A 24,333-nucleotide genomic window follows, 5' to 3' on the forward strand; every position below is an offset into this window, starting at 1 on the left:
AAAAAACTATATAAATACTGTTCAGTTTCTTGCACAGACCGATCGTTTCGTGTCTTAAGACCTCAATGTATCGTCACGAGCCGCAGGCTTTGATTTGGTTTTGTTTGTGTATGTTTTTTTTTTACTCTCAAAGCCGTGATTCCCATTCACCTCCATTATAAGACTGACAGACTGCAACGGTTTGTGTTAAAAATCTTCGTTTGTGTTCTACTGAAGAAACAAAGTCACCTACGTCTTGGATGCCCTGGGGGTAAGCAGATAAACATCAAATTTTCATTTTTGGGTGAACTATCCCTTTAACCCTTGCGATGTGCATAATAATTCCTTTACCTAATTTGGTGTTTTCTGTGAAAAATAACCGGCCTTTGAATAATTGCTTGTACATCTCTAATTAGCACATGTTTTGTATTTCGTTTTGGAACTTATTGAACACAGCTGATGCACCTCAGTTTTTGAGTGAAAAAAGCATTATTGAATATGAATCCAATTTTTTGTAATAATTCCACATAAGATATTTATAAGCAATTTTTTGTAGGCAGGTCATTTTTTGACAAGTGTAAAAAGATGGGAAAAGGTAAAAAACGAGCAATTATCATTTTTGAGGGGGAAGTTGTTATATCCAGTGTGAGCAAAATTAGTAATATTTAGTCCAATGCGATAACATTACGTAGTATTTTAAAGAAAAAGAAAATCCTGTTCAGGTCACAATCATTTTCATGTTATGGCTGATGGCAGATAACTGATAAATAGTCAGTATTAAAATTCTATGCTATTTTGCCTATTGTTCCAAATAAAATGTAAAACTAAAAACTAAATTATTAGTTGATTATTTTTAAAGATTGACTTTAAGTGTTAAGTGTTATTTTAGTTTTATTGATATACTATTATAGTTCTTGTTAATATTTAGCATTATTTTTATTTTATCTGTTTTTATTTTAATTGTAAAGTTTTAGTAATTTTTTTGTGTATTTTGTAATAATAATAATCGTATTCATTTTTATTTTAAATATGTCTAGTGCTTTTGTTTATTTAAATGTTATTTTGTTGTAGTTATTTAGTACTTCAAATTTAACTAAAAATAAACGTTTTTTTTATATTTAATTTTATTTAAGTTAATGTTTATTTTATTTCAAGTAAGGAAAATGAATAAAAAAAATAACCTCAGCATTAGATGACAGGTAAAAATATGGAAAATTTAAAGTGTTTAAGCATTTAAAGTGAAAAACGCTGGACACATTTTACAGATGTCTAATGTTTGTCATGATCTTAAACACCATGTGATCTCATACTTAACGTTGTTACTGTTGTAGAAAAGTATTTTGCCTATATTGGTGTCTATACTTTACTATTATATGCAGCAAATCTGCTGAAACTGTCACCTCCAAAAGTACAAACAGGAGTTTGTAGAGTCTGCACATATCTCACCCTCTCCCTGTGGCGGGTTTGGTCAGCTAGACTCCGCAGCAGGGAGCTGGCTGCACTGCACACTTTCCCCCTCGGATCCCTCAGCAGCAGACTGACTGCACGCAAGCCCTCCCTCTTCAGACTGCACTCTGGAGGCTTCTTCAAAGATTTTACCACAACATCCTGATCTCCAGAATGCAGGCACTGAACTAGCCACACTGCAGGAGAAGGAGAACGAAAGAGAGACATGGATGAAACTGATACACTACTGAGAGAACAAACATTAGGTGGGGGAGGAATGGAAAGATGCACCAAGAAACCACAACGACTGAGAAGTGGAATGGGGTGATAATTGGGGCGTTTGGGACGGGAGGGCTTGATTCTATAGATTTGTAACACAATCACTCTTGCTAATGAATGTTTGAGGATAGACGAGTATAGTCCATTAACACTTAGGGGGCGTTCAAACTTAAAACAATCTGCAACGGCCAGACATTGTTCATTTTCAGTGCGAGTTCTCAATTTCTAATGACGTGGAAAACTTTCAATGTAAACTGGATTTTGCATTCAAATCACATTTCGGATGGTATTCTCTGTCAAGCATCAAGCATCAAACTCAAATCTTGTTACAATGAAAGCAATTTTAGCACAGGAGGTGGCTGCATTGTTGGTCAAAGTAGCTATTTTTGCTACTGAACTCATTCTTAAAATACGATCATGAATACATGGGATATAATGCAGGTAAAAAAATAAGATGTCACACTATTTTGAAAACAAAACACTAAACATTTTCTGGCCACTAAAAATGAACACCGGTGGCAAGAATGCGTTTGATAATCAGTGTTTTATTGTTGTAAGGATCCACTTAAAAGTATATTTTTAGATTTATGCTTACGGCAATAATAAAACTCTCTATGGCTAAAAATAAATAAATCTACTGCTTAAAAATTTGGGGTTGGTAAGATTTTTTTGTATTTTTAAAATAAGTCTCTTCTGCTTACCGAGGATGCATTTATTTGTTCTAAAATACAGTTAAAACAGTAATACTGCGGAATATTATTACAAATTAAAATAATTGTTTTCCATTTTAATATATCTACAGCAGCCATGATCACATGATCTTTCAGAATCTATTCTAACATGCTGTTTAGGTGCACAAGAAACATTTTGTCTTATTATTATTCCAGGATTCTTTGATATATAGAAAGTTAAAAATGGCATCTATTTACTATCACTTTTTGATCAATTTAAATTGTCCTTTATTGGAAAACAAGACAAAAATATGATGTTATGAAGTGGACGCACAACTTCTGATCTGTTTGTCGCTGCAAACTGCTGTCCATGTGAACAGCCCTTTTTATGACACTCAAACATACCTTCTTCAGCCAGCTCAGGAATGTGTGTGTCCAAGTCATTCACCCCCTCTGCTTCCAGGTAGCTCCAAAACTGGAAGAGGGTGAGAGTCTCTTTGGACGCACCTCCTGCACGCCTGGGCAACTTCCTCTCCAGGATTCGCTCCAGCAGACGCAGAAACACTAACACACACACACACACACACAAGTTCAGTGTCACAGAGGGTCAAAGAAAATTAGATTTAGTCTATTGAAATGTACACACTTTTAATTACACCCGGTGTCATCAGAAACAATGATTAGCAGGATATTAAATCCTTCCCGGAGATGAAATACAGGAAGTTAAGGTTGTAATTTATGTTGATTAAAGGATTGTACAGCAATTTCAATTTAGAAACCCATCTCCCAATAACTCATTTACAGTGCTTGTTCATGCATTAATACACAACACACACACATACCTGTGTCTGTGAATTCGGCTCCTCTCTCAGGAAGTCTGCTGGCGTAAGTGTTGCTGAGTGCCTGTAAGAATGCCTCTGTGTAGGTGCTGTAGACGCTGCAGCCATCCGTGCACTGCCTCCACAGCAACACAGCCCCTTGGCACTGATCTAACTGAGGAACAACTGCTCCGACATGCAAAGAGAATGTGGGAAATAGAGAAGGCTGTGAGGAAAAAATCTATGAAGTAACATTCTGTTGTAGAATGTAAGGCCTGTGGTGCATGAAAAACATTGCATTTGCAAAGATGAGCATTTGCAAAGAAATTAGTGCACAGGTAAGATACAACTAAAACACCACAGAGACTGATGCAAAGTCAACAAAACTAAAGCATTATAACAGTTTGAGACTCACCTTCCTCTGGTTGGATGACTTCGCCCCTCGAGTCCTTCACAACCCATCGTATGAGCTCGAGGACTCTGGCCTCCCTGAGAAGTCGGTCCAGAGCATACATCTCCCCACAGCGCAGAGGCCCGAATGTGCCTAACCTCTGTTCACAAAAACAAAACACAGAGTATGAATACAGATGCTCAGACTTCTGTTGGTTGAAATGTATTTACACTTATGTTGAAGGCAACAGAAAAAAGAACAGAATTCTGCTTTCTTGCCATTAAAAATGAACACTCTGGAAGGAAAATAGTCTGTATCCTGTTTGTGATCTCCATTTGAAAAACAGTACCAACTTAAAATATATACATACATATTTATGCTTAAAACAATAATAAAACTGCCCACGGTGTAAAAAAATAGTTATAGTATGAAAGTACGAAAAGTTTATGCTCACCAAGGCTGCATTAATTTGATCAAAAATACAGCAAAAACAATTTGTTACATTTCAACATATATTAATTAATCCTAATTAAACACATATAGATATAGATATATATTTATAAACACTCAAGTTAAACTTTTAGACAATTATACTTTTTTGGACATACCTTATAATTTTAGACATCATTTTTATTATTTATTCAAGACCATGTCAAGTATTAAAACATTTTTGGTTTAAAACTTCTGTTAGTTATAGGCCTGGTATCACAGACGGGGCAGCCAAGACTAGGCCTTAGTTAAATTAAGATATTTAAGCAGCTTTCATAAAAATGCCTTGGAAGAAAACGTTACAGGTGTGCATCTTGAGACAGAACAATGGCACTGACATATTTTAAGATATGTCAGAGCAAGATATTGTCAACTCATTTAAAGGGTTAGTTCAGTCAAAAATGAAAATTAGGCTGCGTTTCACTCACCCTCAAGTCATCCTAGGTGTATATGACTTTCTTCTTTCAGACGAATCCAGTCGGAGTTATATTAAAAATTGTCTTTGATCTTTCAAGCTCTATCGTTGTACTCAGCGGGTGTTGCATTCCTTCGGTTCAAATGACGTGAAATAAAAAGCACCCTTCCACAAAAAAAAGTGTCTCACACGGCTCCAGGGGGTGAACAAAGGCCTCCTGTAGCGAATCCATGAGTTTTTGTAATAAAAATATCAATATTCAAGACATAATAATCACTTTAATGTAGCTTGCGCCAACAGTTGTACACAGAAGCAGTTCCGGGAGCATGACGTATGAGGTCAGCGCTTAGAGCTTGAAAGATCAAAGACAATTTTTAATATAACTCCGACTGGATTCGTCTGAAAGAAGAAAGTCATATACACCTAGGATGACTTGAGGGTGAGTACTTTATGGGCTAATTTTCATTTTTGGGTGAACTAACCCTTTAAGTCTGGGACTAGCCTTAAGTCTTGTGTGTGAAACTGGGGGATTATGTATTTACACGTATATTCAATGCCATAGAAAAATGAACTAAATTCTGCACACATTCTCAGTATTTCAAGTTGTTCCCCCTGTATATGGGACTTAATGTCCATATCTAGTACTATAAGAGTACAGTAACTGACCAGCAGCTGTGAGCTGCAGTTCTTCAGATGAACCAACAGGGTGTGATCTAGAGTCGGGCAGCCTGTGCTAAAAGGACCAGAGGGAGTATCCCAACATTGCGCTTCACAGCCCTCATCCTCTCCTGCGCTTTCCACAACCGCTGGCCGCTCCTCTGCGCTGTATCCATCACAACACACATGAGAACAAACACAAGTCAGAAAATGACAACACAATATATTCAGAAAAAAAGTAGAGTTGGGATTGAATAGATAAAGTTGTGAAATCAGTCACTCAAACTAACGGTTCTCCTTCAAGTCACTAGGTGGCAGTAGTGTAACATAACATTATAGAAGCAATGCATTTTGATGAAACAACCTTGATTTCTTTTTGTGCTATAAAATATCATTTGACAGCAGAAAGATGAAACATTTCTCGAGTTCTGACCTGTCTGTCACACTCTGCTTCTCGCCATCCTCCTCCTCCTCCTCTTCCTCCAGGTCTGATGTATTAAGGAAGTCAAAGCTCCCTAGAGCCGTCTCAACCGTCAAACTGACACTGGATGAGCGACTACGACTCCGTACCTGCAGATACACACATTTGCAAAATTACAAATGAAAAACTCTTGATTTTAAAGTATATAATGTATCAAAAAGTTATTACAACTTACATTTAAACTATTAGCTAAAAGAAACCCCAGAATTTAAGGCTTAAAGTTAACGTTCAAGTATTAGTTGTTTACAAGATAATGTCAATTACCTCATAAAACATTTTTGACTTGTAAAAACAAGCAAAAATCACATTTACAGTAAAGCATTTCCAGTTTATATTGGGGCAAGACTTCACATCAGAATACGTGTCAAAATGCACAAAAGTAGCCAAAAGATTGTAAACATGAGGCTTTTGTGACAGAATAGTTAACCAACCTTGTCTGGGCAAGTTAAGTCTAATCTTTCATCAAATATGCACGTTTCTGACACTCTTGTGAATACATTAAACAAAACACTTCTAAGGAAAATGCAATACTGCAAAAGCGTGTTTATTTTTACAAATAGAGGAACAATTATATCTGTTAATCCACAACATGACACAGACACTGTCAGTAGACAATTAAATGATAAAACCTGGAACATTAATAAATCCAATTCTGGAAAAGACACATTGTGTTTATTCTATGACTAAGCTAAGTTGTGCCGGGAAAACCTCTCTGTAGAGACAGGATGAAGCGGTTAATAGTGAAAGCAAAGGTCATGTCTTTGATGAACTCTATTGTTCCACTGATGAAGACCAAAGTTTCTGGACCCAAACCCAGATCTGAGACTTTGATGGTTATCGGGGGGCTTGGATTCGAGCAATAACCAAAGGCTTCTGCGACCAAAACATAGAGAATCTAAGGCAGCCAGGAAGTGTTACACCCTAAATCTGTGAACCCTCAACTGCATGCTGGAAAGGAGAGAGTTTAATGCTGCATTTTCTTCACTTTCAACCTCTTTGACCTTCTCCAACTCATAAAAGTTTTCAAATGTTGATCAAAGATGGTGATCTAGATATCTAACTTGTTTTGAAAGTAATGGTGCATATACTGACACAACAAATGGGTCAAATTTAAATCATAAAAATGACATAAAAAGTGTAAAAAGTAATAACATTTTCCACACAACTTAAATACATCTTGAGTCTACACATCAGGATAACTTTTCTTTGATGAACTCTATTGTTCCACTGATGAAGACCAAAGTTTCTGGACCCAAACCCGGATCTGAGACTTTGATGGTTATCGTGGGGCTTGGATTCGAGCAATAACCAAAGGCTTCTGCGACCAAAACATCGAGAATCTAAGGCAGCCAGGAAGTGTTACACCCTAAATCTGTGAACCCTCAACTGCATGCTGGAAAGGAGAGAGTTTAATGCTGCATTTTCTTCACTTTCAACCTCTTTGACCTTCTCCAACTCATAAAAGTTTTCAAATGTTGATCAAAGATGGTGATCTAGATATCTAACTTGTTTTGAAAGTAATGGTGCATATACTGACACAACAAATGGGTCAAATTTAAATCATAAAAATGACATAAAAAGTGTAAAAAGTAATAACATTTTCCACACAACTTAAATACATCTTGAGTCTACACATCAGGATAACTTTTTTCAAAATGAAGATTTATGATTCACACCTCTGAAAAATTCTTTAAAGGGGTCATATGATGCTGCTAAAAAGAACATTATTTTGTGTATTTGGTGTAATGAAATGTGTTTATGTGGTTTAAAGTTAAAAAAACACATTATTTTCCACATACTGTACATTATTGTTTCTCCTCTATGCCCCGCCTTTTTGAAACGCGTCGATTTTTACAAAACTAATCGGTCTGAAAAGCGAGGTGTGCTCTGATTAGCCAGCTATCCAGTGCGTTTTTATAAAGAATATCTCTTTGGATTTGAGACTTTAGTCTTTGCAACTTTACAGATCTTCTTTATGCACCAAGAGCTTGTAACACTCTAAAGAGAAAGGAAAAAATGAAATCGCATCATATGACCCCTTTAAGGATAATCATTTAATTATTTTAGAAACAAAATTTCTTACATAAATACATATTTATAATATATATTTCTAATTATTTTTAATATGTTTTCAATTATTTTTTGAGGATGTTTTTCTGTATGTTGGTTGCATCGCATGACGGTGTCACCACATGACTTGGTAGACAATTTTTTCTTTCAAATATTAAGTAGCAGTTTCAAATATTGAGTAGTTTTGGTAAGAACATCTTTTTAAGTAGTAATGATAAATGACTATGCCCAACTATTTAATACAGTTTTCTTTTCAAGAATTTCAGAAGGTTTTTCTTCCAGGACATTTTATCACCCTGACATTTTCGACTGGATTTTCCTTGAAATTGCTTGAATTGCATTTTTTCTGTATTCGTGAATAAAATAACAGATCCGGACCAAAAAAAAAATTGCAATTTTACCAACCCTAACCCACAAAAATAAGGTTGAGCACTCACTGTTAGTGCCTCCTCCAACAGCTTCAGCTCTTGCTCTAGGACCTGTAGTTCTGGGAACTGGCCTCTGTAGTCATCAAGGGAGGACAAAACAGCACCAAGGGCCTCCTGCAAACCGCTGTCTGCTGATTGTCCCTCCAAATCACCCATGGGTCTGGTGTCTACTAAAGAACCAGACTTCTCTGCCAGCAGGTCGTCCGTTTGTGTCTTTGTGAGGTGTGGCTCATGAGAGGAATCAGTCCTAGGATCCTCGGAGTCCATCTGCTGGGACAAAGCATTAGCATTGGGGAAAGAGTCTTTGTCTCCACAGGTGGGCCTAGACGTGGGCTCTGTAGCTTTTTCAGAGTCACAAGCAGGAGAGTTACTTTCTGAACAGTTCAGTGGCTCAGCGGGACAGGATGGCTCACTCGTGGAGGGATCAGGAATGGGGCAGGTCTCCTGAGTGTCTGGTACTACAAAACATGGTTCCGCTCGGAGGGGCATATCCATGGCAATGTCACTTACAAATACCGAAGAGACCACTGAAGTCACTTCATGGGCATCCAAGGATTCCCCAGCCAGTCTATCTGTCAAAACACCATCTGCGCTGTTCTCGCTGATGTGGCTAAGGGAGCGAGAATAGCGGGGATGGCCATTGGGCACTTCCTGTTTCACAGGAACCTCGGTGGTGACTGTTATGGTGGCTGTTGGTTTCTTCAGATCCTCCTCTTCTTCCTCCTCCTCGTCCTCTTCTTTCTGATTGGCCAGGCGGGTGGGAGTAGAGGTCGCCGATTCGCGGGGTGCAAATGAGATTTCAATGGCAGGAGGAGCAGTTTGTACCTCAGGCTGTACTAAGTTCTTGTGTGCATGGCGCATTCCCAAGGAAAGCTGAGGACTGGAGGAATCGTCAGAGGATTCGGAAGAGTTTGACCACGCCGTTCCGTTCTCCATCTCCTCTTGTCTCCTCAACATATTCTAGTGGGGAAGAAAGAGATTATGTGGACATAAACAAATGATTATACATTATAAATAATTGATGTAAAGACCCTTTCAAATGACTCACAGAAATGTACCTCAAAGCATCAAACTCTTTGGAGCAAAGCTGGAACACCGCGCTCAAATTTAAATACACTGATTTCTATGGACAAAGCTGATGACACTGACTACTGTTCAACAGTTTGTGATGGGTAATATTTTTAAAAGTTCTCTTATGCCTACTAAGGCTGCATTTATTTGATTAATTTAAAAAAACTGTAAAAAAAAAAACAAAAAAAAACAGTAATATCATTACAATTTTAAATAACTTATCAATTTTAATACATTTTCAAATTTAATTTATTCCTGTGATGACAAACCCCGAACCTTCAGCAGCACAAAAATGTACACTACCATTCAAAGGTTTGGGATCACTGAGATTTTTAAAGAAAACAAAATTGAAAGAAGTATCTTATGCTCACCATGGCTATTTATTTGATCAAAAATAAAGTAAAAACAGTAATATTGTGCAATATTACGATTAAAACCCTCTTTTCTATTTTAATATATTTTAAAATGTAATTTATTTCTGTGATGGCAAAGAATTTTTAGCAGCCATTACTCCGATCTTTTGTGTCTCAGGATCCTTCAGAAATCATTCTAGTATGCGGATTTGATACTCAAGAAACAATTTCTTATTACGATCAATGTTAAAAACAGTTGCACTACATAACATTTTTGTGGAAAAATTTCCTACTTTTTTCAGGATTTTTTTGATAAAGTTTGAAGGGTCAGGATTTATTTGAAATAGGAATCTTGTTACATTACCATAAACGTCTTTACTATCACAACTTATGTGTGTGTGTGTGTGTATACATATATATTACACACACACACACACACATATATATATATATATATATATAGTGCCTTGCGAAAGTATTCTCATACCTTTTTTTCACATCAATCTACTCTCCATACACCATAATGACAAAGCAAAAACAGAACTGTCACAACTTTGTAAATTTATTAAAAAATAAAAAAACTGAAATAAGTACATTGCATTTGCTAACTCATTACTTTGCTGAAGCACCTTTACAGCCTCAAGTCTTTTTGGGTATGATGCGACAAGCTTTGCACATCAGCATTTGGCAATTATCTGTCATTCTTCTCCTCCACAGCATGAGGCTGCTACCAGCACACTTTACTTTTGGGATGGTACTCTGCAGGTGATGAGCAGTGCCTGCTTTCCTCCAAACATGATGCTTGGAATTGATGTTCATCAGATCAGAGAATCTTGTTTCTCACAGTCTAAGGGTCCTTTAGGTGGTTTTTTGCAAATTCCAAATGTGTTTTCACGTGTCTTCACTGAGGAGAGGATTGAGTCTTGCCACACCGCCATAAAGCCCAGATCAGTGGAGTGTTGCAGTGATGTTTGTCCTTCTGTAGGTTTCTCCTATCTGCACATATGATCATGGAGCTCAACTAGAGTGACCATCAGCTTCTTGGTCACCACTCTAACCAAAGCCCTTCTCCATCAGTTGCTCAGTTTGGCCAGGAGGCCAGCTCTAGGAAGTGTCCTGGTTGTTTCAAACTTCTTCCATTAAGCGTAACAGAGACTACATGCTTATATATATATACACACACACACACACACACACACACACATACACAGACATATATATACACACACATATACACACATACATATACACATATATACATATATACTGTGTATGTGTGTGTGTGTGTGTGTGTGTTTGAATATATATACTATGAATAAAGATTTCTGTCTTTCCTTATTCAAATACTTGACTTGAAGATACAAAGACTGCAGAGTGAACTAACTTGCCTTATAGAGACTGTAAAAATATCCTTCATGATGCTTGCGTTGAAGCCCTGATGGAGTCATGTGAAAGGCAATCATTTCATACTCTACCATAAAGTCCACAGTGAGAGATGTATGCTAAAATAATATCTGAGGACTGTGAGCAGACAGCGGGCTAGTTTTAGGAGGGAGAGGAGAGTACAGTAGGATGATAGGAGTGTGTTCACTGTCACTCAGTATTAGTGTGTATCTTTGGACACGGAGCTTCATTATAGTGGAGAGCAGACTGGCGTCAGGCCCAGTGAACAAACACACTCCCTGCTTCCTCTAATTAACTTCCCTTGCTCGGCTAATGTGACCACCCTTCAAAACAATAACAGCATCAATGAATGCATTATTGACGGCTGTAGATGCTACTATTGTCACTCGTAGTCGGACAGACAAAGAATAACATGCACAAGAATCCTATTTGCTCTATTTAATTAAAGACAACTGACAGTAACGACAGGACACAAAGGAAATCATCACTACAACAACAACTATAATTTCCTAGATAGATGGCAGACACTACTCATTACCAGAAGGACCATACAAACTTGTTTTTGTCACACCTTTTCAGCCAACTATGACAACTAACTAAAGCTACACAACTAGCTCTACGGGCCGACTGCACTTACATGGCTGGAAAGCAGAGACGAACCCAGGCGAACCGAGGTGACATCGCTGCATGAGCAGCTCTGAGTCAGTTTCTCTGTCAGTGTGTCTCTGAACACATCCAGTAAGAACCAGCGCTGTTTGGACATCATGCTCCGTGGAGCTGTCTGCACGCAGTCAGCGGGAGAGCATGAGAGTTTTGAGCGAGTTAACGCTACATGGTCTATGGTAATCTGACCTAGCAAGTTATGAGCTTTTCAGACTTCTTCCATTTCATCTAACTCATCTGAGCTGAAGCCATAAGTTAACATGACCTTGTGAGATCAAGATGCTTCTGAGAAATGACTACTATTAAATCTATGTGGAGCCTATTGTGCTAATTTAAATCTTAAGAGTGTCTGGAGAACTGTGAGATCTCCATTAGGACAGAGGAGAGTGATCTGTGGTATATCGACATTATGGTGGTATGCACTTAGCAGAAATGTCTGGTTTGAATCAATTCATATTAAATGCATCACCACTGAATATTTCAAAAGCAAAGCACATGAGTTATGAAAGCAGATATAGTCTAAAGACATAATAAATGTCTGGGATTCAAAATAAACCTTGAAAGGGTTAAATATAATTGGTTAGAAAAATATAAAAACAAAGATTCTGTACCATTTCTAGGTCACTAATCAAATACACAATATTGTGGCACTGATCATGTGATTCCTTTGTACAGATGGATGGATGTTCCACTGAAGCACAATATGCTTTTTGGATCATTGTCAGATCATGGTGGAGCAAATCATCATCAGGTCTGACAAAAACTTGTGATGCTCATGCAGCTCGAGCTCATGCAGTACGTGAAAATACTTCAAAACATTTCAAATCCTCATGTTTTCACTTTTACTATTATAAATAATAGTAATTAAAATTAAATAAAATGTGCAAATTACTATAAATATTATAGTATTATAATATTCAATATTTTTAGTTATTTAAAATTAAATATTATTTATTATAAAATTTAAATATACAAGTTTCAAAATCAATTTAAATTCAGGTTTGTAAAAATAATTGTATTAAAAAAAATTGTATATAATTGTATCAAAAAGTAAAAAAAAAAAAGTGTACTGTTAAAGGGCTAGGTCACCCATAAATGAAAATTCAGTCATTAATTACTCACCCTCATGTCATTCCAAACCTGAAAAACCTTTGTTCATCTTCAGAACACAAATTAAGATTTGTGCACAAAGAAGACAAAAATAACAACTTTATTCTGTGTTCTGAAGACGAACAAAGGTCTTACGGGTTTGGAATGACATGAAGGTGAGTAATTAATGACAGAATTTTCATTTTTGGGTGAACTATCCCTTTAAGTTTTAGACTTTTGGATCACTATATATTCAAGGGACAATAGATTTAAATTTTAAAAAATTGGTCAGTCAAATTAGAACATGCTCTGAATGGACAGACTCACATAGAAGGCCTGCTCTCGTAGAGAGGGTGTATCTGGAGGACTCTGGTTGTAGGTAGAGAAGCGTTTGTTGACAGTAGGAGGTTTGTTCACGGTGCTAGCTGAGGACGACTGGTCATCTTTATCGAATGGACTACAGAAGAAAAGAGAGAGTTTATTTTAACAGGGCATTTAAAATAAATAAAAAAATGCAGCTATGAGATCTGGCAATGGGTGACATTTGATGTGATCCCTTAAAGCTGTACTTACTTCCAGGTGACCTCTAGACTGAGCTTAATGGTGCCCAAGTCATTGATATCCACAGCTACTGTTTGAGGCAGGGCAGCAAACAGGTCCTTCGTCTCACACGAGACACTTCCCACCACCACGTGATTGGCCAGACTCTTCAGCTCCGTCACCTTGACAACCACATACAAGATGTTTATTTAGGAGGAAATGTCATCATCAGTTTCATGACCAGCACAATGTCACGAGTTCTTTTCAATATTAGTAATCACTTGTTAACAGGTTGCGTGTTTTGTGAGAAAGGCATTTTAAGATCCACTTAAACACCTTTAAATTCCATATTATCATTTTAAAATGACATAATATTTATTGGGAAATTTGTAGGATATAATTTTATCCTTTGAGATTTGACCAATCTTTGAAGAATTCTTGAAGAACATTTCAATCTATGATACTGTTTTTATTTTAAATGTAACATTAATTAATCTAATTATTATACTAATTATTATTATGTCATTATTATTACATAATTAATTATTTTATTTTATAATAAAAATAATTGTATTCTTTAGAATAATAATGCACAATAACACTAGGGGCATAGTAAATTTTGTAGTTAGGATGTTGGGATGTTCCAGTCGGGCGTAAGGTTTCAAATTATGGAGTCACACTGCACTTTGAATCAGACCCAACAGTACATTTGACATATCTCAGGCCAGTCGAAAACATTTTGACAAACATCAGCTGCATTCTCTTCATTCCTCCCCTAGAGTCTCTCTGTTTTAATATCGCTGTCTTCTGTAAACTTCCTTTCACTCTATCCCATGCAGGCTTCCTGTCTCTATCCCCCTGCTTTTCTCTCTCTGTCCTGGAGTGATGTTCCCTTCCTCTCACATGCAGTTACGTGTCATGGAGCAATTGGGAGAGAAAAACAAGTCAAAGTCCAGCTGCTGTGCTGTTATGTGCATTAATGTCTCACAGATTGATGTGACTGTGGCACACATGTGAGTGTGACAGGAAGGACAGACAGAGACTAATAGTATGTGTGAGAGAAAGAGGAAGGGAGAAAAAACTTATGACAATATAAAAATAATTGTAACTGTATTTTCATATAAAAACTACCTTTATAGACAGGAACTCTGTGATAAGGGGGAGGAAGACCATCTCCTCACTATCCCACACTTGCTTGCCATTGATTTCAATCCGACCCCGCAGTTTCCACCGCTGGCGACCGTACTTCATAAAGATCTGTGGAGGTATTTAAAAGACACAGAAAAATCCATTAACAAATTGTTAAAATTATATCTTAATCAGTATAATAATAACAATAATAATAATAATTTTAAAGTATTATTCTATTTTAATTTATAGGTTATTTCTACTGGAAAACAAGACAAAAATACTGATTAAGAAATTTGATCTGTGGAGGTATATAAATCACACTTTCATTTAGTCTGATTAACAAAATTAACAAACTATTATTATTATTATTATTAATATTATTCAAATTGTTATATTGTAACTTAAATATACTGATTAAGAAATTATTTGAATAATTTATCATTTATATCCTGTTGTAAAGATATTTTACTTGAAGTCTTGAATATTATATATATATATATATATATATATATATATATATATATACACACACACACACACACACATACATATATATATATATATATTCTTTAAACAGACAAATACACATTTTAAAAATGGTGTATGGAATATTCAGGAATGTTTCGAGTTGTAACTACTAATAATGTTAAGCAAAACACATCCTTCCTTTTCACTTATATATATATATATATATATATTCTTTAAACAGACAAATTCATTGCCAAAGGCAAAATATTAAGGCTTGCTACATAGAAAATTTAGATTTACATTTAAAAAAATGTTATGCCTTTGACAAGTGTTTTTTTCTTGTATGAAAAAAACATCTAACAGAATTACAAACTTTTTAATAACTTTAAACTGATTATTTATTCATTCAAGTGGAGAGGAGAAAGAAAATCTTGGCTTTTGTCTGTTTTTTTTTTCACAGTGAAGGCAATGAACAGAGTGAGAATAACAGATGGGCCGAATAAAAAACAAGTCTCTGCCACCCACTCTTTTATCCATTTCTAGATCTTCTCCAGTCAATTTCTTGTTCTTTTTCACACCACCTCCCTCCTGTCACATCTCAGAGGGCTCTTGCTGAGCAGACTGTGCTGACTCACTGCATTGATTGGCCTGTCAGTCACTCTAAAGCTCTTGCATGTTAAACAGGTGGAGGTGGGGCCGACACATTAACATTCGCCCCTTTAATTATCCTCCGCCTCCCCAAATCTGTTCTTCCCTGCGCAGAGCAGATGCCGAGATCTGTCTGTGTCTGTCTCTCTCGTAAGCAGTCATTTAGCGGATGCTTTGGGTTCAAACCAGCCATATCTTTAATCACGCTATCTGTCATATCTGCCACTGACGACAGTGCAAAGTGTACGAAAAGCTGGAATTCCATTCAAGAATCGAGTCAGACCTGAATGCAAGTTTGCAGTTAATTGATATTTTGACTCAGGAATTAGGCTAGTTGTATCTTTATTACATTAAATGGCATTTTGATGAAAGATTATGAAACTACGCGCACTCATGAATTGTTCACAATATGATTTCATGCCGAGTATAAATGAGAAAGTAAATTATAACAGCAGCTCACCTCATATTGATCTCCAGCACAAAGTCGTGCAAAACCCGCCAAGCCTGAAACAAAGGCATGCATCATTATTTAAGTACAGCACACTGTTAAGATCATGAAACAGACATTAAACCAGAAATGTGATATGAAACTGTAGGAAATTACAAATTAAAATCACTGTAGAATGGACCCTGGTATACAGAGACTGCCTTACCCTTCATTTTGACATGGAACTCCCCCAGCTGGTTCTCCAGCTCACTCTCTAGCATGCACATATTCTGCAGGGACAGAGACAGAGACAGTGGGTAAATACACAGAGGAAAAGAGAGTAAGGTGGCAGGCACAAGAGAAATAAACATGCAATGTGTAGAAACAATGATGCAGCACACTACAGTTTGAACCACTTTTCATGGAATAATGCCTACTCTTCACTTAATTAAAAAAAAATAGTAGGCAGTACATAGTATAAACTGTAAAGTATTCAGCACAAGGGAGAGGGAGGAGAATAATGAGGAATCCTACAGTTGAATGCGTCTTGCAGCAACCATTAGGGTAATGAAAAGCACTTGACTGGGAAAGGCTGTCTCTCTTAATCAGATTGCCTCCCTGCATTATTTCCATGAGCATCTCGAATGAGTCTAGTTTGGCCCTGTATCCATCTGTCTGGATGCAAAAAAACAGTGGCCTAAGCCATAATCAGTAAAGTGTAAGTCTCAACTTCCCGATAATGTCATAAAACTAATCAAATTTTTCAGGGTGGTAATTTTACTGGAACCATGTATTGCAAAATTATTTCTATATTAATCTCTTGAAGTTTATCCTACCACTGTAAATAAATTATTTTATCATTTACCTACAACTCCAGTCCCTCATGGCTCGCAAAAAACAAAGTGAACTGAAGTTAAGTGGATGCAATTTACTTTCACCAAACTGAAGTGGATTTAAATTCTGAATTGGTTACTAACAATGTAAATGTAAAGTAAATTTCAGTTCAGAAGTGAATTTAGTTTGCTAACGCTTAAAGTGAATTTAATTTCTGAAGTGGATTCAGTACACGAACAATAAATTGAAGTGCATTTCAGTTCTGAAGTGGATTCAGTTCACAAACACTAAGCTGAAGTAAATTTCAGTTCTGAACTGGATTAACTATTAACACTAAGCTGAAGTGAATTTCAGTTCTTAATTGGATTCACTTTACTAACACTAAGCTTAAGTGAAATTCAATTCTAAAGTGGATTCAGTTCACAAACACTAAGCTGAAGTGAATTTCAGTTCTGAATTGGATTCACTTTACTAACGCTAAACTGAAGTGAATTTCAGTTCTTAATTGGATTCACTTTACTAACACTAAGCTGAAGTGAATTTTAGGTCTGAATTAGATTCACTTTACTAATGCTAAGCTGAAGTGAACTTTAGGTCTGAATTAGATTCACTTTACTAATGCTAAGCTGAAGTGAACTTTAGGTCTGAATTAGATTCACTTTACTAATGCTAAGCTGAAGTGAATTTCAGTTCTTAATTGGATTCACTTTACTAACACTAAGCTTAAGTGAAATTCAATTCTAAAGTGGATTCAGTTCACAAACACTAAGCTGAAGTGAATTTCAGTTCTGAAGTGGATTCAGTTTATTAACACTTAGCTGAACTGAATTTCAGTTTTGAAGTGGATTCTGTTCACAAACTCTGAACTGAAGAAAATCCTAGTTATAAAGTGGATTAATCTCAGTAACACTAAGCTGATGTGAATTTTAGTTCTAAAGAGGATTCACGTTACTAAAAATAAGCTGAAATAATTTTAGTTCTAAAGTGGATTCACAAAGGGTTTTGAACCCTTTTAAATCCTACGTACACTGTTTACTGAAATCTTGTCTTTGTTCTTGTCTTTTGTCTCGTCTATTGACAAAGTCCATAATTCTACTTCCTCTTCCACCCATACTTTCATCTAACCAAACACTCTTACCTCCGTGTACTCTTTGAAGCTCTTGTTAGCTTCAGACAGACTCTCTCTGGCCTCCCTGCTGCCTGGAGAGGCTGTGTAAGCCTTCACCATCTTATCGGCTCCGTCTCGCAGTCTGCGCTGCATACAGTAGGCCTCATAGAGCTCGTCAATCTGCAGACACACGCGCAACACCCCAGTGTTTATTACAATCAATGAAAATATATTAATTATGTACAATATATTGATGTGTGTTCATAACAAATGTCTTCAATAACATTTCCTGCTGAACAGCCCATCTTGAGCAGTGTTTTGAAACATGGTAGCTGGTTTCTTGCATGTCATTACATGGAAATCCATTCTTATTATCTTACATTTTCGCTTATCAAAATGTATTTTGCTTTTAAGGATGTTTAGATTTTTGGAATAAGAATTTTTTTGCCCCTTCAACCAGCAACACACTAGCAGGTCATACCAGTTTAAAATTGTCAATCTGGATTTTGTAACATGGTGATTGGCCAATGAAATAATGACCATCTTAGAGCAGCTACAAACTAACTACCATGTCCCAAAGCACAGCTGCTACTTAAGCTGAATTTTCCAATAAAGTTCAGTATTTTTATGACTTAATGAGGTAGCCACAGTTTAGTCTACATCCAGATGGTGTCACTGACTGATTAATTGCATAATGCACACACATGCACCAGCCACAACATTTTGTTGTTAAATCTTTTCTTGCCCAAGTACTTCCTGCTGGGCCTCATTGTCTGCAATATAAGTAATTTAGATTTTATTGATCTATCCGCAACACCTTGAGCAGGTCTGCAAATGTGGAAGTCAGTAATGGAGACAGGAAACTGTTAAATGTCAACTAAAATTTAGGCAGACGTTCAGAGTGAGAGACGTTATCTTTACAAATTCATTCTGTAATTATTCACAGCACGAGTCCTGCAATTCAGAGATTAGAAGACAATGAGCTGTCCATTTTAAATGAGTATGAATGAAACTTTAGGTCTGAATTAGATTCACTTTACTAATGCTAAGCTGAAGTGAATTTCAGTTCTTAATTGGATTCACTTTACTAACACTAAGCTTAAGTGAACTTCAATTCTGATATGGATTAAGTTCACAAACACTAAGCTGAAGTGAATTTCAGTTCTGAATTGGATTCACTTTACTAATGCTAAGCTGAAGTGAATTTCAGTTCTGAAGTGGATTCAGTTTATTAACACTTAGCTGAACTGAATTTCAGTTTTGAAGTGGATTCTGTTCACAAACTCTGAACTGAAGAAAATCCTAGTTATAAAGTGGATTAATCTTAGTAACACTAAGCTGATGTGAATTTTAGTTCTAAAGAGGATTCACGTTACTAAAAATAAGCTGAAATAATTTTAGTTCTAAAGTGGATTCACAAAGGGTTTTGAACCCTTTTAAATCCTACGTACACTGTTTACTGAAATCTTGTCTTTGTTCTTGTCTTTTGTCTCGTCTATTGACAAAGTCCATAATTCTACTTCCTCTTCCACCCATACTTTCATCTAACCAAACACTCTTACCTCCGTGTACTCTTTGAAGCTCTTGTTAGCTTCAGACAGACTCTCTCTGGTATTAAAACTTAGCTGAACTGAATTTCAGTTTTGAAGTGGATTCTGTTCACAAACTCTGAACTGAAGAAAATCCTAGTTATAAAGTGGATTAATCTTAGTAACACTAAGCTGATGTGAATTTTAGTTCTAAAGAGGATTCACGTTACTAAAAATAAGCTGAAATAATTTTAGTTCTAAAGTGGATTCACAAAGGGTTTTGAACCCTTTTAAATCCTACGTACACTGTTTACTGAAATCTTGTCTTTGTTCTTGTCTTTTGTCTCGTCTATTGACAAAGTCCATAATTCTACTTCCTCTTCCACCCATACTTTCATCTAACCAAACACTCTTACCTCCGTGTACTCTTTGAAGCTCTTGTTAGCTTCAGACAGACTCTCTCTGGCCTCCCTGCTGCCTGGAGAGGCTGTGTAAGCCTTCACCATCTTATCGGCTCCGTCTCGCAGTCTGCGCTGCATACAGTAGGCCTCATAGAGCTCGTCAATCTGCAGACACACGCGCAACACCCCAGTGTTTATTACAATCAATGAAAATATATTAATTATGTACAATATATTGATGTGTGTTCATAACAAATGTCTTCAATAACATTTCCTGCTGAACAGCCCATCTTGAGCAGTGTTTTGAAACATGGTAGCTGGTTTCTTGCATGTCATTACATGGAAATCCATTCTTATTATCTTACATTTTCGCTTATCAAAATGTATTTTGCTTTTAAGGATGTTTAGATTTTTGGAATAAGAATTTTTTTGCCCCTTCAACCAGCAACACACTAGCAGGTCATACCAGTTTAAAATTGTCAATCTGGATTTTGTAACATGGTGATTGGCCAATGAAATAATGACCATCTTAGAGCAGCTACAAACTAACTACCATGTCCCAAAGCACAGCTGCTACTTAAGCTGAATTTTCCAATAAAGTTCAGTATTTTTATGACTTAATGAGGTAGCCACAGTTTAGTCTACATCCAGATGGTGACACTGACTGATTAACTGCATATGCACACACATGCACAAACCACAACATCTTGTTGTTAAATCTTTTCTTGCTCAAGTACTTCCTGCTGGGCCTCATTGTCTTCAATATAAGTAATTTAGATTTTATTGATCTATCCGCAACACCTTGAGCAGGTCTGCAAATGTGGAAGTCAGTAATGGAGACAGGAAACTGTTAAATGTCAACTAAAATTTAGGCAGACGTTCAGAGTGAGAGACGTTATCTTTACAAATTCATTCTGTAATTATTCACAGCACGAGTCCTGCAATTCAGAGATTAGAAGACAATGAGCTGTCCATTTTAAATGAGTATGAATGAATGAGAAAAAAAACAAACAGTATGAAAGCTCCATTCACTTCACTGGAAGAATGTTCAGCAGGGCAAGGGAGGTGTGTAAGGAGGATTATGACAATAAAAAGCAATTTTATATATATTTTTGAGTGCCACCATGCTTTACTGCTTGAGCCAAAAGAACATACTCAAAAGGGAAAAATAATTCATAAAGTAAATAATGCATTTTTGTTTAATTTCATTGTTTAATACAGAGGTTTTCTTGTAGGTATAGTGACTGGGTTGGTAAAATTAGGCTCTAATAATTTGATTTAAAAAAATTAGTAATAAAAATAATAATATTATTTAAACTATATTACAGAACTTGTTTTATATTTCAATCTATTTTAAAATGTAAATTATTTCTGTGATGGCAAGCTGAATTTTCAGCAGCCATTACTTAAGTCTTCAGTGTCACATGATCCTTCAGAAATAATTCAAATAGGCTGATCTGGTTCAAGAAACATTTCTTATTATTATAAATGTTGAAAACAGTTGTGCTGCTTAATATTTTTGTGGAAATCATGATACATTTGTGGTACAAGATGCCTTGATGAATGAGAAGTTGTCTTTACTGTCACTTTTGATCAATTTAATTAATCCTTGCTGAATAAAAGTATTAATTTCTTTTCTTTTTTTTTTAAATCTAACTGACCCAATAGTATATGAAATACATTAACAGCAGTATCCTGCAGAATTACCCAACTCAGTGAGGGAGCCTCATACTGGTTGTTCACACATACACATAAATGTGCAGGTCGAGTAACAGAAACACACACAATCCTCGAGACTGAAGGCGAGAACAGGGGCGAAAGAGTCTGCAGCCCTTAAAAGGTTTCCTGCAATAACCGAAAGAGGGACGAAGGAAAGACATAAAGTGAGAGAAGGAAAATTTTCCTCTCAGTGTGTCCATCTGGAGGTGGTTAGGATCCGTCCAGTGAGCGTGTTCCAGCATACTGGCAGGGAGTCAGCGGGACAGTCATAAGTTTCACAGAGTTATGACAAGCGCCTCTTCTGCTAATACACACTGCTACACAAAACTGATAACAACACGCCTCTTCATTCACATTTGTCGTAGGCCATAGCCAATACAACAAACACCACCATCCCTGCAAAGACATGGGACTGCCGTTAGCACTGCTTAGCAAAGTCACTTAATATTAAGGGGTACTTTCTCACTTTGCCCCTCCTCCACTAAAATAGAGGCCCAAAATATCTGACCCAGCAAAAGCAAGGAGAGTCCCTGCAGCGCCCTCCGCTCATGAAACGCACACTAATCACACATGAAATGAGGCTGTGAAGGAAAGAGAGGAAGAGGAGGATAGAGAGGAAGGCCTCTTCCTGTAGTGCAGCTGGCTTGGGTTAGTTTAGGCTGTTAGTTTAGACTCCAACAGGTCTAGTGGAGGGTTTAACCGCTCCCCAAACAAGCTAAGAATGCGAGCAGCCCCTAAAGCTGTCCTCTGCCTGTGACCCGTGTCCCCTGCAGTGCGTGAACATCTATGTGTGTATACAGGGGGGAAAAAATCTGTCTGAGAATGTGTCCTCAGTGAGGGGTGGATTACGCTTTGCTGTATATCCTGTAGGAGACTATCTATCAGGAAAAAAGTCACTGTTAAGATGCAGACACGTACATGCATGAATGCATGAGCACAACCGTACAGAGGCTGTTATTGGGGCCAGTGGGTCATGCAAGAGCTAGCAGTCACTAACACAGAGACATCTGAACAAGAACAGATCTGCTGAGCTACAAAACACATGCAACTCTGTTTGACATGAGTGGCACATCCTGGTGACTGCTCAAGAAATATTTCATTTCAAGACTTTTTTTTAAATCTAGTTAAAAATGCAAAGTTCTTTGAAATATAATATGTGCTGTAAGGTCAGTTTCATATTTACAACAAAATATTTATACCATTTTTAACAAGAGTTTTGATTTAATGATTTAAAAAAGAAAATGTCAGATGGTATATTAATCAAGTAAAAAAACAACAACAAAAAACCTTACACCTTGAAAACATAATTGTTTTCCAAACAAAGATTTTTCCAAATATATCCTACTTTTACAAATTTCATGAATAGTACATTTTGGGGTGTTTTTTATACCACTTGAGTAATCAAAATATTTGCATAGATATGCTTTACAAATTATTTGCATTTCAGTTAAACGACAAGCTTACCTTACTGAGATGAAACTCCAGCCGTCTCATAAATCTCTCAATTACTTTCAATTGCTGAGAGAACAGAGAACAACATTTATAATGTTCAAAATATTATTTACAGGCATCAGCAATTCAATAACTTATTTCCCTTAACCAGGAAATTAACGTTCTTAGAATTGACAAGACAGTTGACCCTGAGAGGTCAAGTAAATATCTACAGCGGATCTAAATATTCATAATTAATTATAACTAGTTATGATTAATTATTCATATTTCCTCATGAGCTGATTCGTTACACCATTTTTAACAAGTTTTGATTTAATGATTTAAAAAAGAAAATGTCAGATGGAATATTAATCAAGTAAAAAAACAAACAAAAAAAACCTTACACCTTGAAAACATAATTGTTTTCCAAACAAAGATTTTTCCAAATATATCCTACTTTTACAAATTTCATGAATAGTACATTTTGGGGTGTTTTTTATACCACTTGAGTAATCAAAATATTTGCATAGATATGCTTTACAAATGATTTGCATTTCAGTTAAACGACAAACTTACCTTACTGAGATGAAACTCCAGCCGTCTCATAAATCTCTCAATTTGTGTGTGTGTGTTTTGTATAGACTTACCAAGCGAGAGTTTCTCTTAGACTCCTTCATTTGTCTGTTCAGACTGTCCAGCTCCATCTGATGGACTTGCAGGTAGGATCTATAGAAGTATGTACATCAGCTAACAGTGTCTGTGCCACTGTCAATGACTAATGTATTGTGCAAGCATAATCATGTTTTATAATAGCTCTCTGTGTGACCAACTGATAACACAGTGTATTACGCATCTAAATTAGCTGTAATGGCTAATAAGCAAAAGCACAGCGCACATATTTGTGTACATACTGCAGTCCTCTCTTCAGGGCCTCGTACACCTCGTCCAGCCTCTCAGGCTGGGGCACCTTTGGGGGAGGAGATTTAGTGGACAGCGTGAACATCCTGCTTGCTCTGGAGGGAGTCTTCCTTACACACGCTGGGGTGCTGAACACAGAAAGGTTCCTAGGACACATAAGAGGTACATAAAGCTTAAGTACACATTTATCATTTTTGAGGTCATTTAAACACCTTCTCAGACCCTAATTTAATGTCAACTACAACAGTATGTTTTTTTTTTATTTTATTCATTTTTAACGCAAACCTAGTTAGGCCAACTTTTCATCCCAACCCCCCCAAAAAATAAAATAAAACTATATATATTGTGACGAGCGTCCCGAGCTCACATCAGCGTTGCCCTGGAAACGGACGAGGAACACCTGCACACGCTCATCACGGGCTGATTGGTCACAGCTGAGAGTCATCAGCCCACGGCCAGATAAGCCGCGTGAGGC

General features: G+C 36.6%; 1 protein-coding gene across 2 annotated transcripts in view; it reads right to left on the bottom strand.

Annotated features, from left to right (window-relative positions):
• The window catches only part of LOC107733557 (protein FAM65A-like), a 37,653-nt gene that overhangs the window by 4,048 nt on the left and 9,272 nt on the right, over window positions 1-24,333 (bottom strand). Inside the window, exons 3-19 of one of the 2 annotated variants that reach the window (XM_016545223.1) lie at window positions 23,852-24,004; window positions 23,572-23,666; window positions 22,974-23,035; window positions 19,806-19,955; window positions 16,145-16,208; window positions 15,952-15,995; window positions 14,376-14,501; window positions 13,278-13,426; window positions 13,032-13,161; window positions 11,590-11,733; window positions 8,134-9,084; window positions 5,579-5,715; window positions 5,155-5,311; window positions 3,609-3,744; window positions 3,218-3,379; window positions 2,781-2,939; window positions 1,426-1,622 (exon numbers count right to left, since the gene is read on the bottom strand). In XM_016545223.1, coding sequence (XP_016400709.1) covers window positions 1,426-1,622; window positions 2,781-2,939; window positions 3,218-3,379; window positions 3,609-3,744; window positions 5,155-5,311; window positions 5,579-5,715; window positions 8,134-9,084; window positions 11,590-11,733; window positions 13,032-13,161; window positions 13,278-13,426; window positions 14,376-14,501; window positions 15,952-15,995; window positions 16,145-16,208; window positions 19,806-19,955; window positions 22,974-23,035; window positions 23,572-23,666; window positions 23,852-24,004 — 3,016 coding nt within the window. Of the gene's footprint in view, window positions 1-1,425; window positions 1,623-2,780; window positions 2,940-3,217; window positions 3,380-3,608; window positions 3,745-5,154; window positions 5,312-5,578; window positions 5,716-8,133; window positions 9,085-11,589; window positions 11,734-13,031; window positions 13,162-13,277; window positions 13,427-14,375; window positions 14,502-15,951; window positions 15,996-16,144; window positions 16,209-17,890; window positions 18,091-19,805; window positions 19,956-22,973; window positions 23,036-23,571; window positions 23,667-23,851; window positions 24,005-24,333 lie in introns of those variants that run through there. The other variant, XM_016545222.1, reaches the window with a different exon arrangement.

The sequence above is a fragment of the Sinocyclocheilus rhinocerous genome, unplaced genomic scaffold, assembly GCF_001515625.1.
Source record: "Sinocyclocheilus rhinocerous isolate Xijiao unplaced genomic scaffold, SAMN03320098_v1.1 scaffold3477, whole genome shotgun sequence".
Taxonomy (NCBI): domain Eukaryota; kingdom Metazoa; phylum Chordata; class Actinopteri; order Cypriniformes; family Cyprinidae; genus Sinocyclocheilus; species Sinocyclocheilus rhinocerous.